The following is a 15,762-nucleotide window of genomic DNA, read 5'->3' as shown; positions in this document are numbered from 1 at the left end:
CTACCAGCCTAAAGGGAGCATGTTAGCACAAAATAAATGTTCAAATCAAGAACAGACGCTCAGTGCACCCTTGGGTGGTCAAACAGTTCAGCACACCTTCCCACCTACCGTATTTTTCGGACTATAAGACGCACTGGACCATAAGACGCACCTAGGTTTTAGAGGAGGAAAATAAAAAAAAAATGTAAGCAAAAAATGTGTTCATGATGCACTTTTAAGGGGGAGGGGGTCTTCTGCTGACACTGGTATAGGGGTAATATCCCCCAATTCTGACAATATCCCCTATCCTGGTATGTATATGCCCCCCCCTTTCTTTTATACGTGGTCCCCATCCCGATCCTGGTATGCCTGGCATCCCTCCATCCTGGCATGCATGGAACCCCTCCATCCTGGTATGCATGGAACCCCTCATCCCTCTTCCTGGTATGCATGGCACCCCTCATCCCTGTCCTGGTATGCATGGCACCCCTAATCCCTATCCTGGCATGCATGGCACCCCTAACCCCTATCCTGGTATGCATGGCACCCCTTATCCCTATCCTGGTATGCATGGCACCACTCATCCCCGTCCTGGTATGCATGGCACCCCTCATCCTTATCCTGGTATGTATGGCCCCCTCATCTTTACCCTGTTATGTATGCCCCCCTCAGATTTATCCGGGTATGTATGGCCCCCTCATTTTTATCTTGTTATGTATGGCCCCCTCATCTTTATCCTGTTATGTATGGCCCCCTCATTATTACCCTGGTATGTATGTTCCCCTCATCCCTACCCTGGTATGTATGGCCTCCTCATCCTTACCCTGGTATGTATGGCCTCCCTATCCTTATCGTACTATGCATGGTCCCCCTAATCCCCATCAGGCTGCACATAAAAAGAAAATAAACACTCATACTCACCTTTTTTCTCTCTCCTCCAGCGTTGCGTCCTGTCTGCCCGCACTGATCTCTCCATGTGAGCCGCGCATGGCGTCACTGCCATGCGGGGCTCACATGGAGAGATCAGCTTCCGGAAGTTACCGCTCCCCACGCTGGGACTGTGTGCGCGGGGAGCAGTGACTTCACTCTGCTTCATAGCCGACACACAGTGTAGCCGTGCTGCGGCTCCTGCTGCTGCCCAGCTATTGCGTGTGCCCGCTTATTAAAGGGCATGAATATTCACCCCTCCCCACACCCATGGGCGTGGAGAGAGGTTGAATATTCATGCCCTTTAACAGCGGGCACAGGCGATTCTGGCAGCAGCAGGAGCCGCAGCGTGGCTACATTGTGTGCTGCTATTAAGGAGCATGAATATGACAGTGTAGGCTGTAGTGGGCGGCGGCTGCCTCCTGTGCCCCGCTCCTCCACTGCTACCGCTCCCCCCACACCCCACATATATATACACCCCTCCAACATTCGGTCTATAAGACGCACCCCCCATTTTCCTCCAAAATTTTGGAGGAAAAAAGTGCGTCTTATAGTCCGAAAAATACAGTACTTGTTTTACATCTATATCCATCTTTCTCTGGCTACTGTAAAAACAGAGCTGCCAATCAAGGAAGAATGGGTGGATAGAGATGCAAAACAAGTACAGTAGGTGGAAAAGTGCACTTAAACTGTTTGGTCGAACAAAGGACATGCGATCGGTGCACCCTTGGTGTGGCCAGTCTTTTTATGCTGTCCGACTCGCTTTAACCTTGAACCCCTTGTTCCTCAGATCTTTATGGCCTTTTGTATATCAGCACCAACTACGTAACTCAGGGAGAGAATTTTAAGCAAATCCACTGGCATGTTTTCCTGGAAATGGCAAGAGTTCTGGTGGTTGTAGAGGTTCCAAAGCCTAAGCAAAATAATACCTTGCACCGTAGCTTAAAAAGTAACTTTCTGCTTTATCGTACATAAGTGCATGTTCCATTAAGCCCAACTCACTGTAACATTACATATCAGTTAATCGAGCTTGCACACAATAAAATATGAAATAAGTGATTTAATATTCAAAATGAAGACATTGCATAAAGTGGCTAGAATGTCAAATTACAGATAATTTTACAAAGTTTTTCTTCTTTCTTAAAGTTGTGTTTATGCTAATGTCATTTCTTCTTCATTTGCTTTCTTTGGTTCACATGCTGTATTCACGCAGTCACATTTCTCCAGTGCAATGTATTCATGCTCTACCTGACTCCCATCAGAACATTGGAGCATGACATGTTTCTGTCTGGTTTGCACCTCCTGGCAACAGGCACATTTATGGGACATGGCTTTGGTCGATGAAGAGTAACTGAAAAAATTGTTAAATCAATTTACTTTACTAATCGTTCTCATAAAATGGAAAGTACAATTCAAAAACCACCTGTAACAGCCCCCCCACCAATATGTGGCTTCTGGCTGCGGAGCAGAGGGGCTTTCTATATTGTGTTAGTAATAAATCACACCACTTCCCCATATCTTTTGAAATTCCCATATTTTTGTAGAATATATTGATATTTTTCCCAGTTATTTTCCGCTGAGGCAGATCTTTCTCCCATCCATCTCATCGCTATCATTTTTTTGGCCATGAAAAGAACCTCATGGAGAAAGACCTTGTCATGATGTAACCAGAGCTCCACCTCAAGAGTTCCACATAAACAAATCTCTGGTGTAAAGTCTATAGGGACACTAAATATAATCGAGATTAGAGGGAACCGGTCACCAAACTATGGCAGTATGAATCAGAGACTGGCTGCGCTATTGCAGATAGGTATGCTTTACTCTGAAACACCCCAGTAAAAAAACATAGTTTGAAAAGTTGGCCAGGTACCATTCAACTCAGATGACTATTCCAAGGCAAGTCCCTGGTGACTTCTCATATATGTTTGTATAGGGAGAAACTAGTCAGTCTAAGGGAGTGAGGAGGGTAGAAGCCATTGGAGATCTGCCTTGGATTAGTCATCTAAGACACATAGTCCTTGGCTGACTTATCAAAGTATGGTTTCTCCAGAACATCATAGCATTGGAAAGTAAAAAATATATGGCTGCAATAACACAGTTGGTGTCCGATTCATGCTGCTAATAAAAACTGCTAATAAAAACAGATAGATGAACTGTATTCTTACGTGGAAAATGTTTCACATGACCCAATGCAACCAGATATCTTCACCAAGTCTGCTGTGCGACAGTTGTTGTATGACAGATAATCATAGTACTCATACAGCTTGCAGGAAACCGTCTTTTTGACACCTAGAAGATTAAGATCATTTTTAAAGATTTGTAAGCCAGGTCAATACAATTCCTTTCCTATTCTTTGCAGATCAGAAATTTATAGTCATTGGTCCATACTTACATAGGCCTGTCTAAGGCCCAGAAATCCACCAGGAATTCACCTGAAAAAGCGCTGCAAAAGTACATCAAACAATGAACATAGTCAGGGCCGGCGTCAGCACCCGGCGCAACCAGGCAAGTGCTGGGGCCCTGAGCAGGCAGGGGGGCCCACTGGCGGTGGCGCACCCTGCTGGGCTATGGGCGGAGGAGAGCAGTGTCAGCGCCCGCCCTTCTCCGCCGCTTGCTCAGGGCCCCCGCAGCCGGATACTTACCTCTCCCCGTGCCTCCGCAGATCCGCCGTCTTCCTGCTCTGCGCTCCCTGTGACGTCTCAGGTCAGAGGGTGCGGTGACATCTTTCCACCGCGCCCTCCCTGAGTCGTCACAAGGAGCGCAGAGCGGGAAGTCGCCGGCGACGCTGGAGTCCGGACCCGAGCAGCTGCAGCAGGTGAGGAGGAGGGAGGTGAGTATTTGATTTTTTTAATGTATGGAGGCATGGGGCATAATATGGGGGGGGGGGGTGACATCCTGCATGGGGCATAATATGGGGGGGTGACATCCTGCATGGGGCATTATAAAGGGGGGGTGACATCCTGCATGGGGCATAATATGGGGGGGGTGACATCCTACATGGGGCATAATATGGGGGGGGGTGACATCCTGCATGGGGCATAATATGGGGGGGTGACATCTTGCATGGGGCATAATATGGGGGGGTGACATCCTGCATGGGGCATTATAAAGAGAGGGGGGGTGACATCCTGCATGGGGCATTATAAGGGGGGAGAGGTGACATCCTGCATGGGGCATTATAAGGGGGGAGAGGTGACATCCTGCATGGGGCATTATAAAGAGAGGGGGGTGACATCCTGCATGGGGCATTATAAGGGGGGAGTGACATCCTGCATGGGGCATTATAAGGGGGGGTGTGACATCCTGCATGGGGCACTATAAAGGGAGGGGGGGTGACATCCTGCATGGGGCATAATAAAGAGAGGGGGGGTGACATCCTGCATGGGGCATTATAAAGAGAGGGGGCGACATCCTGCATGGGGCATTATAAAGAGGGGGGGTGACATCCTGCATGGGACCTTATAAAGAGGGGGGGTACATCCTGCATGGGGCATTATAAAGAGGAGGGGTGACAGCCTGCATGGGGCATTATAAGGGGTGGGGACAGCCTGCATGGGGCATTATAAGGGGGGGGGACAGGCTGCATAGTGCATTATGTGGGGGAACAGCCTGCATGGAGCATTATAAGGGGGGGGGCAGCCTGTATGGGGTATTATGTGGGGGGTAACAGCCTGCATGGAGCATTATAAGGGGGCTGACAGCCTGTATGGGGCATTATGTGGGGGGTAACAGCCTGCATGGAGCATTATATGGGGGCCAGTATCCTGTATGGAGCTTTATAAGGGGACCAGTATCCTGTATGGAGCGTTATATGGGGGCCAGTATCCTGTATGGAGCTTTATAAGGGGACCAGTATCCTGTATGGAGCGTTATATGGGGGCCAGTATTCCGTATGGAGCCTTATATGGGGGCCAGTATTCCGTCTGGAGCCTTATATGGAGGCCAGTATTCCGTATGGAGCCTTATATGGGGGCCAGTATTCCGTATGGAGCCTTATATGGGGGCCAGTATTCCGTATGGGACCTTATATGGGGGCCAGTATTCCGTATGGGGCCTTATATGGGGGCCAGTATTCCGTATGGAGCCTTATATGGGGGCCAGTATTCCGTATGGAGCCTTATATGGGGGCCAGTATTCCATATGGAGCCTTATATGGAGGCCAGTATTCCGTATGGGGCCTTATATGGGGGCCAGTATTCTGTATGGGGCCTTATATGGGGGCCAGTATTCCGTATGGGGCCTTATATGGGGGCCAGTATTCCGTATGGGGCCTTATATGGGGGCCAGTATTCCGTATGGGGCCTTATATAGGGGCCAGTATTCTGTGTGGAGCGATTCGCCAGTTTCTGAGCTATTGTGGAATTTACAATAGATATCGCTCATGTAATGTAAGAAGTGAAATCTTTGCATTGTACTATATATACATATCTATATATATATATATATATATATATATATATATATATATATATTTCTCTGCGGTATCTGTGCATCATGAATCGTGGTATGTATTAAAGGGGCCCACTGAGACTCTTTCGCCCGGGGCCCAGAAAAACCTGGAGCCGGCCCTGAACATAGTGCACGGCAATGTTAAAAGAGATGGCTGTGCACATGTTCCGTCTTATGTCACTTCTTTTAACCACTTCAAATTTTGGAAACCCTGAAGCTGTTAAAATAAGTGACATGCTCATTCTTTGGTTGGCTTCCACTAGGAGGCCGGCCTTCTACACTTCATAGCGTGGAGTGAAAGAGTCGCCGCAAGAACATTGTCAAGACCGTTGGAGAAGCCGCTTCAACAAAAGGACCTCCGGCATTTCATTAAAGTGGCTTCACTTGGAATAACTCGGCAGCTGCACCAGCGTCTAAATACCGCTGTGTGCACTTGCTCTTAGTGATACATGTTACGCTCGTGTGACACCCCAGGGGTCTGGTTACCACAGTGATAGAGATATTACGTCTGAGAGCAGGTGGGAGGTCCTTTGGTCAGGGATCCTGTGCATGCCACACCTCCTGCCCAGTCTTGGGAGGGGAAGGACTTCCCCTATATAAACCCGGGGCTGAGGCAGGGTTAGTGAGAAAGAAGACAGAACAAGAGTAGAGAAGAGAAGCAGCATAGCAAGAAACATCAGGAGCTCTGTGGGGAGCAGTGTTACAACGAGTCAGGGGCTGGCAGCTGCAGAGCTCGCCCTGACTGAGAAGATTTCTTACCGGACCCAGAGTCCGAGGCTGTGGGGACTAACTCCTACCCAGCAGCAGAAACCGTCCGGCAGAGGATTTCAGGTCCTCTGGCCCAGAGGCCCGAAGGCACGGTCACACGCGTGGGACCAGCACCGCCATCGTGGAGCGGAAGCCATTAGAAGGCCCCGAGTCACCGGCCATACGGGTGAGCACCACACGGTACACTCAGGGACGTGGGCTACTTATTCCCGCCTCTAGCAAGGTAGCCAGAAGAGTACAGTTAGTTGGGAAGGCCTACAACTCCGCCTGGCCAGGGGAGATCCCATCTGCTCAAGGACTGACCAGGCCCCTATCACTAGCAAGTACTCCGGGAGGGTCTATCTTTGTCACCAGTAAAGACCCTGAACTACACCGCACCGTCTCTGAGTGGTTCCTGCTACCCCCATCATCAACGTCGGCTGCCCTGAGGCCATACCCCTCCCGTTGGGGGTTATACCATCCACGCTGCACCATCCTTCCACCGGCCTCAGCGGTCTGCCCTGCAGCGGCAGCTCCATAGCTGCATTCAACGGGTGGCGTAGTCACCAACCATCTACTGCTAGTACATCGCCGCTCAGTTTGACTCCCTGGGCACGGACCGGGTCGCCGCCACGAGACTACAACCCTCAAGAGATCCGGCTCCGGGTAAGCTCCCGCGTGCGCAACGCAGCGCGACACAGGCCCAGGGGCGCGTCAACTTTGGCGTAGTCGGCAGGATTTCGTGCCCGCAACCACCGGGTACTGCGTGCCTGAAAAGCAAAGACTGTTCAAACTTACCAGTGGTGAAGATTCCCGTTATCCGTGGAGGTTTCCCGCCATCCGGCGCCATCTTCTACCTTCTTCCCGCCATCCGCGAAGTTTTCCCGCCATCCGGCGCCATCTTCGACCTTCTTCCCGCCATCCGTGGAGTTTTCCCGCCATTGGACGCCATCTTGAGGACGCCGCGCGGGAAGAAGAGGGGCGTGGACTCCGAAAGCGCGCGAGAACTGAAGCCCCGCCTCACGTCCGGACGTTGCGTAAGGTCCTGGAAGGAGCCCAGCAGACGCCGACGTCACCGGAGCGCGACGGAAGGTCCTCAACCCTGACGATCCACTGCGGAGCCGCGGCCTACGGAACAGGATCATCGCAAGGTAGGCCACGGTCCACTAGGGGGGAGGAAGATGTCGGATACGGAGGAGAGCTTCACTGCCTCAACCCCCGCCAGCGCCACCGCTGCTGCAGTTATGCCCTTCACCATGCCCTATATCCCGGGAGCAGCTTGGCTACCCCAGTACTCAGGGGAGTCACATACCCTGCATGACTTTAGAGAAAAGCTGGATAGCCTCTTCCAGGTGTACCCCCTCACAGAAGAGCAAAAAGTGAGCATCCTGGTGGCCCAACTAACTGGGGCAGCCAAAAGTGAAGTAAAATCCTGGCCACCTGGGAGGAAGACTGTCGCAGGGATACTAACCCGGCTGAAGGACACCTTTGATACCCGCACCTCAGCCGAGATTAAGCTTAGATTCTACGGGTGCAAGCAGCGAGCGCATGAGAGTATAAGGGACTATGCACTAAACCTACAAGAGGCCCTGAGGGCCATAAAGCAGACCGACCCTGATGGGGTGGGAAACGAGGACAGGCTGTTGACTGAACAATTTATAGAGGGTTTATATTGCAATGCCCACCGAACCCAGTTGCGGGCAATGGCCTTACAGGATCCCCATCTGGACTTTGCACAGTTCAAGGACAGAGCCATCCGGGTGCTCCGAGAACCGGCACCGGGTGGCGTTGTGACCCACAGGCGCCCAGCTATCACTTACCACCAGGAGGCGGCGCCATTGTCGGCAGGGCCTGTGGGAGCTGATGCGCAGGCTTTGGACAATGACCCGGCTCCAGACCTACGCCATCAGGTCCAAGAGCTAGCTAAGAGCGTTGCTGCGCTAACCCGAACTGTGCAGTCTTTACAGGTTTCCACCCCAGGGAAGATCCAGCTGGCATCCGGACCGGAGGACATCCCGTGGCGTCGACCAAGGAGGACCCCACCGGCCAGAGGAAGACCCAGTGACCGATACAGCGAGGACGGACGACCCATCTGCCGCCGCTGCAATCAACCCGGACATATGGAAAGGTACTGTTCTTTAAACGGGCACAACCTGGGGTAGAGGGCCAACCCCCAGGAAAAAGATCACCAGGCCCATCGAACTGGCGCGACAGATATGTGGGAGGACGTCCAGTCTTGCCTGTGGTACTGGATGGCATTCCCATGAGTGCCCTACTGGACACCGGGTCACAGGTCACCACCATCCCGTACGTGCTCTTTAAGCAGTACTGGAATGACTCGGATATTACCCGCTACCCTGACGACGACTTGAGTATCATCGCCAGCAATGGCCAGCCCGTGCCACAGATCGGATTTAAAGAGGTGACCATCAAAATCGGTAGAGTCGAACTGGCAGCACAGGGACTGATCATTGTAGACATTGACAAACAGGAGAGTCACCCAAAAATAACTCTAGGAACTAATGTAATTGAAAATTGTCTTGCAGAGGTGATTTTCCTTCTACAGCAGGTTGCCAAGAACGCCAGCTCCGGCGAGCAGCGAGTGCTCCAGAAAGAGATCCGGGCACTGATGCGACGGCAACAGGTGGAACTCTCCGGCGGTGAGATTGGTAGCGTAAGAATGTGTGACCCTCTCCCTATTGCCATGCCCCCAAAAAGTGAAATGATGATTTGGTGCCGGGCAGCTATTGGTCTGAGAGGTAGAGATTACCAGGCAATGGTAGAACCAGTTTACTCAGTGTAACATACCTGGCGGCGTCCTTGCATAGTGGTCCATCTCCCACTGTGCAGGAGCGCGCACTTGATCTCCTGTCCAGAATGTCTCTCTGGCTTCCCTCCATGCTGTCTGTTTGTGTCTGTCTCTGCTGCTTAAGGGCGGCGCCCGATCACTTCCTGCTTTTTGTACCTGCTGTGGGTCACACCCCTTGTGCGTCCTCAGCCTATTGCTGTCTGACACTTGGTATATAGCTCAGCAGCTCCCTTCTATCCCTGCCTGAGCATAGTGTTTTCCTTCAGTGTGTGCTTGCACTCTGAAGGTGCCAGGTCCCGTCTTTGTTTCCTTGTCTGCCTTTCCTGGAGGCTGTATTTCCAGGCCTGTCTGAACTTAGTCCTGTATGTCTCCTGCTTTGCGGTATTAGTTCCCGTGTCTGAACTAAGTCCTGTATGTCTCCTGCTTTTTGTATCAGTTCCCGTGTCTGAACTGAGTCCTGTATTTCTCCTGCTTTGCGGTATTAGTTCCCGTGTCTGAACTAAGTCCTGTATGTCTCCTGCTTTTTGTATCAGTTCCCGTGTCTGAACTGAGTCCTGTATGTCTCCTGCTTTTTGTATCAGTTCCCGTGTCTGAACTGAGTCCTGTATGTCTCCTGCTTTGCGGTATCAGCTCCCGTGTCTGAACTGTGTCCTGTATGTCTCCTGCTTTGCGGTATTAGTTCCCGTGTCTGAACTAAGTCCTGTATGTCTCCTGCTTTGCGGTATTAGTTCCCGTGTCTGAACTGAGTCCTTTCTGTGTTCTCTTGTCTGTCCTGTCTGAACACGCTCCTTGCCTGTTCGTTCCGCCTTCTAGTGGCCGATTTCCTAGACCCGCTCCTGTGTCTGGTCTGTCCTGTCTGAACACGCTCCTTGCCTGTTCGTTCCGCCTCTCTGGGGGCCGTATTCCCAGACCCGCTCCTGTATCCCTCTGCAGTGTCGGTCTCCTCCGTACACTCAGTTCCAGTCTGAACTTTCTCCTGTCCTTTACCTGTTTTGCCTCTATGTCCGTTCCCTTCCTTTTTCTGCAGAGTCTGAACTCGTACCTAACTCCTGCTTGTTGTCCCTGCTAGTACTGTGTGAGTATCTGGCTCTGTCTTTCCCTTCCTGTCTGTTCCGTGTGAACAGAGTCCTGTCCTGCCCTGCTTCTGCCCGCTGCTCCGGCAGTCCTGTCCTGCCCTGCTTCTGCCCGCTGCTCCGGCAGTCCTGTCCTGCCCTGCTTCTGCCCGCTGCTCCGGCAGTCCTGTCCTGCCCTGCTTCTGCCCGCTGCTCCGGCAGTCCTGTCCTGCCCTGCTTCTGCCCGCTGCTCCGGCAGTCCTGTCCTGCCCTGCCTGTACCCCTCTGCCTGTAATGTTCCTGAGTCCCAGTGTGTACTGGGCCCTATCCCGCCTGTGTTCCTACCTGCTAGTGCCTCCCTGTCTGCACTCTAGCTGTGCTTGCCTTTACCCCCCTGCCTGCATACCCGCCTGCCTGCATACCAGTCGTGCCTGCCTATACCCACCAGTCTGTGTGCCAGCCTACCAGCCTGTTCCTGTATTCCCCTGTGTGGGTCAACAGCCGTGTCCGGGGTCTGTCCTGGAGTAGCACCTGGTCCCTCTGCTCGGTTCCTCCTTGGTGCACTGGCGTCGTATGCCGTCGTGCGACCCTGGTCGGATCGGGTGAATACTTAGTCACGCCCCTCCAGGCATTCACTCTCCGGCACGGTCCAGTGGAATCACTACCAATCACACGCACACGCCGCTTAGCCCGGGCGTGTGCATAACACTCAGACAGTAGGCCCACCATTTTGACAGCACGGGGGGTGGTCAATGTACGCCATGGGAGGGTGCCCGTTCGCATAATCAATATCGGGGAGAGGGAAGTGTACCTGCCCCGGTATGCCACACTAGCAAAATTATATACCATCAACCAAAACTCTATACAGTCTGTGGAACCCTTGCCTCCATCTCACCCGGAGGAAGGTAACGGCTCTAAGAAAGTAATGGAGGATTGGTGTCAGCAACTACACTTGGGAACTGACTCCACTCCCTCCCACCAGAAACAGGGAGTCTACCGGGTGGTTCAAGAGTATGAGAGAGTGTTTAGTAAACACCCGTTAGACTTCGGGCGAGTCAAGGGGGTAGAACACCGCATCCCCACGGGAGATCATCCTCCCATAAAAGAGAGGTATCGACCCGTACCCCCTGCACATTACCAACACGCCAAGGGGATGCTTAGAGACATGAAGGAGGCTGGGGTAATCCGGGATAGCTGTAGCCCCTGGGCAGCCCCGCTAGTTTTAGTCAAAAAGAAAGACAACACCATGAGGATGTGTGTAGATTACCGGAAAATCAACCGTATCACACACAAGGATGCGTACCCCTTACCAAGGATAGAGGAGTCATTGACTGCTTTAAGGTCTGCTAACTTCTTCTCTACCTTGGATCTCACTAGCGGGTACTGGCAGGTTCCTGTAGCAGAGGCGGACCGGGAGAAGACCGCATTCACCACCCCGATGGGACTTAGCGAGTTCACCTGCATGCCGTTCGGACTCTGCAACGCCCCAGGAACCTTCCAACGATTAATGGAGTGCTGTCTGGGCCACAGAAACTTCGAGACGGTCCTGTTGTACCTGGACGATGTCATCGTATACTCCAAAACTTATGAGAACCACCTGAAACACCTGGCGGAGGTGTTCGAAGCTCTGGCGAGTTACGGCCTAAAGGTGAAACCCTCCAAGTGTCACCTCCTGAAACCAAAGGTGCAGTACCTGGGACACGTGGTGAGCGCTGACGGAGTGGCTCCCGACCCCGATAAGATCACCGCAATTAAGGGATGGCCAAGCCCCTCCAGCGTAAAAGAAGTGCGGCAGTTCCTCGGGTTGGTAGGCTACTACCGAAGGTTTATTCCCGGTTTCACCAAAAAGGAAGCGCCTATGCAGGACCCCCTGATAGGCCAGTCCCGGAAGGCCAAGAACCAGAAACCGCCCTTCAAATGGGAAGAGCTAGAAGAAGAGTCCTTCCGCCAGCTGAAGAATGCCCTCACGGGGGATGAAATCTTGGCGTACCCGGATTATAGCCAGCCCTTCATCCTCTACACCGACGCCAGTAACATCGGGCTAGGAGCCGTACTGTCCCAGATCCAGCAGGGGAAAGAACGAGTAATCGCCTACGCCAGCCGAAAACTGCGACCCACCGAAAGGAACCCCGAGAATTATAGCTCATTTAAGCTAGAGTTCCTGGCCGTGGTATGGGCAGTCACTGAGCGCTTTAAGCATTACCTTGCTTCTTCCCGGTTCACCGTGTACACGGATAACAACCCGTTAACACACCTGGACACGGCAAGACTCGGTGCCCTGGAGCAGAGGTGGATGGCCCGTCTGTCCAACTACGAGTTCATAATCAAATACCGGGCAGGGCGCTCCAATACTAACGCGGACGCCCTGTCCAGGATGCCCAACCTGCCGGACGAAGGAGAAGATCCGGAGGGACTGGAAGAGATTGAACTCCCTGCGTTCCACCGTCATGGGACTATCCAGTATTCCCACCGGGTAAGGAGTAAGCAGGCTGCTACGTTGAACCCCTTACCTCACTACAACTGGGCGGAAACGCAAGACAGCGACCCTGCCGTCCGACTGGTGAAGGAGATGCTGACTCGGCCGGAGGCTCGCCTTGAACCAGACGCTCCGGAGGAAGCCAAACAACTATGGGCAGAGAAGAGTCGACTGTTCCTTTATAAAGGGAAGTTGTGCCGCAGAATGGTTAACTCCCGGACGCATGAATTACTCTGGCAAGTAGTGGTGCCACGAAGAGACGCAGCCATGGTGATGGAGGCATACCACGACGGAGCTGGACACTTCGGGTGGAAGAAGCTGGAGTTCCTGCTGCGCGAGCGATTCCACTGGGTAGGCATGAGGGGAACCATTGAGAAGTGGTGCAGAGACTGTGGCCCGTGCAACCTGAGAAGGAAGGACCGCGCCAGCCAGAAGACTCCCCTGCAGTCCATCGTCACCCGGCAACCGTTGGAACTGGTAGCCTTGGATCATGTAAAACTGACCCCAAGCAGAAGTGGCTACGTCTACGCGTTAACCATCGTGGATCATTACTCCCGGTTTCTGGTAGTCGTCCCCGTCAAGGACTTAATGGCTCAAACAGCAGCTAGAGCCTTCCAGCAGCACTTTTGCCGTCCACACGGGTACCCGGACCAAGTGCTGACGGACCAGGGACCTGCCTTTGAAGCGGAGGTCTTCCAGGAATTCTGCAATCTGTATGGCTGCCGGAAGATAAGGACGACACCCTACCATCCGCAGACTAATGGACTTTGTGAAAAAATGAACCAGGTGGTAATGGATCTTCTAAAAACGTTGCCCCTGGAAGAACGCAGTCTGTGGCCTGAAAAGTTGCCCGATCTGGTGGACCTATACAACCACATCCCGGTAGGTTCCACCAACTGTACCCCGGCTTACCTAATGAGGGCAAGACCTGGTAAGTTACCTGTTGACCTGGAAATGGGAGTCCTGACACCCGAGGACACTTCACCAGAAACAGACTGGGACACAGAGAGGCAGCAGCAGTACCGGAGAGTACAGGAGAGCGTGGAGCGAAGTCTCTGTCAGGCTAGGGAAAGACAAGAGAAAACTTACAACCAGTATGCTCCCGCTGTTCCCCTGGTACCCGGAGAGCAGGTCTTGAAGAGGAAGAGACGGCTCCACAAGTTGGACGACCAGTGGGAGAAGGACCCATACACCGTACTGCCCTCAAGCCACGAAAACCCGAAGGTCTGTACCATCAGTAAAGACGGAGGGGAAACCACAGCCATTGTATCCCGGGACCACCTGAAGAAGTGTCCCGAACAACTGAGGAACCCTGAAGAGGAACAAGAAGACCATCGACCCGTAGAGGAAAGGGAAGATATGGTTAGTACCGTGCTCGGGGACTTCCCTCGGTCTTGGACTCAAGTCAATGGTGCAGTTGTGGTACCCGTACTCACCTTCCTCCAACCATCATCCCAAGAACCTACGGAGCAACCGGTAGAGCTGGAAGAACAGCCGGTCCAGGAGGCAGAAGACTCTACACAAGCAGACCCGGAAAATCAACCCTCTGCTTATAGTGAGCCTGCCATACCCCTAGTGAGCCAGAGGGCCCATAGACAGCTGCCTAGTTTACCCTTGACAGCTCCTACACCCTGTAGTTCAGGGCCAGACAGTCAGCTCCGTAGGTCCACTAGGGCCACTAGAGGCCAGCTACCCGCACGTTGGAGGATCTAAATGTTTAAGCTATCTTATAATGTTTACTTGTTTATAGTTGCTTGTGTATAATTTTGTGTTTCTAGTTCTTTTTAGGAGTCCTTGGTGGATTTACCGGGAATCCTTGTACATAGTTGGAGCGTAACCCAGGATGGACTAAAGACTGTTAAGGACTCGGGGCAGGACAGGCCCCTACCTGGTTACGTCTCCCTGTTTTGGTGAAATGGACACCTTGCTTTTCAAAACTGCACCCGGTTGCGGACACGCCGTAACCATCTTATGTGTTTTTCTTATTGTATTGTTATTGTTATACCTTGTTATGTTTTTCTAAAAAAATATGTTTAGTCCCGGAGTACTAAATTTCACTAGGGGGGAATGTGACACCCCAGGTGTCTGGTTGCCACAGTGATAGAGATATTACGTCTGAGAGCAGGTGGGAGGTCCTTTGGTCAGGGATCCTGTGCATGCCACACCTCCTGCCCAGTCTTGGGAGGGGAAGGACTTCCCCTATATAAACCCGGGGCTGAGGCAGGGTTAGTGAGAAAGAAGACAGAACAAGAGTAGAGAAGAGAAGCAGCATAGCAAGAAACATCAGGAGCTCTGTGGGGAGCAGTGTTACAACGAGTCAGGGGCTGGCAGCTGCAGAGCTCGCCCTGACTGAGAAGATTTCTTACCGGACCCGGAGTCCGAGGCTGTGGGGACTAACTCCTACCCAGCAGCAGAAACCGTCCGGCAGAGGATTTCAGGTCCTCTGGCCCAGAGGCCCAAAGGCACGGTCACACGCGTGGGACCAGCACCGCCATCGTGGAGCGGAAGCCATTAGAAGGCCCCGAGTCACCGGCCATACGGGTGAGCACCACACGGTACACTCAGGGACGTGGGCTACTTATTCCCGCCTCTAGCAAGGTAGCCAGAAGAGTACAGTTAGTTGGGAAGGCCTACAACTCCGCCTGGCCAGGGGAGATCCCATCTGCTCAAGGACTGACCAGGCCCCTATCACTAGCAAGTACTCCGGGAGGGTCTATCTTTGTCACCAGTAAAGACCCTGAACTACACCGCACCGTCTCTGAGTGGTTCCTGCTACCCCCATCATCCACGTCGGCTGCCCTGAGGCCATACCCCTCCCGTTGGGGGTTATACCATCCACGCTGCACCATCCTTCCACCGGCCTCAGCGGTCTGCCCTGCAGCGGCAGCTCCATAGCCGCATTCAACGGGTGGCGTAGTCACCAACCATCTACTGCTAGTACATCGCCGCTCAGTTTGACTCCCTGGGCACGGACCGGGTCGCCGCCACGAGACTACAACCCTCAAGAGATCCGGCTCCGGGTAAGCTCCCGCGTGCGCAACGCAGCGCGACACAGGCCCAGGGGCGCGTCACTCGCGCCCGGACTGACTGGCGAGAGCGTGATTAGTGATCCCCCTGTACCATGAACCGAGGAGTGCCTGGAGGGGCGTAACTAAGTATCAACCCGATCCGACCAAGGTCGCACGGCGGCTCAGTCGACTCCGTGGACCAAGGAGGAACCGAGCAGAGGAAGCAGGTGCGACTCCAGGTCAGACCCCGGTCACAGTTGTTGACCCACACTGGGGAATGCAGGAACAGGCAGGTTAGACTGGCATACAGGCAGG

General features: G+C 53.0%; 1 protein-coding gene across 1 annotated transcript in view; it reads right to left on the bottom strand.

The window, feature by feature from the left end:
• Positions 1-2,058: 2,058 nt before the first annotated feature.
• The window catches only part of LOC141173622 (mucin-2-like), a 212,298-nt gene continuing 198,594 nt past the window's right edge, over positions 2,059-15,762 (bottom strand). Inside the window, exons 49-50 of the mRNA XM_073657923.1 lie at positions 3,072-3,195; positions 2,059-2,257 (exon numbers count right to left, since the gene is read on the bottom strand). Of these exons, the coding sequence (XP_073514024.1) occupies positions 2,059-2,257; positions 3,072-3,195 (323 nt within the window). The remainder of the gene's footprint in view (positions 2,258-3,071; positions 3,196-15,762) is intronic.

Source organism: Phyllobates terribilis, unplaced genomic scaffold, assembly GCF_046119375.1.
Source record: "Phyllobates terribilis strain yellow unplaced genomic scaffold, ASM4611937v1 Scaffold_13__5_contigs__length_258822181, whole genome shotgun sequence".
Lineage (NCBI taxonomy): Eukaryota > Metazoa > Chordata > Amphibia > Anura > Dendrobatidae > Phyllobates > Phyllobates terribilis.
Note: the sequence above shows the minus strand (reverse complement) of the source record. Positions and strands in the feature narration are given on the sequence as shown.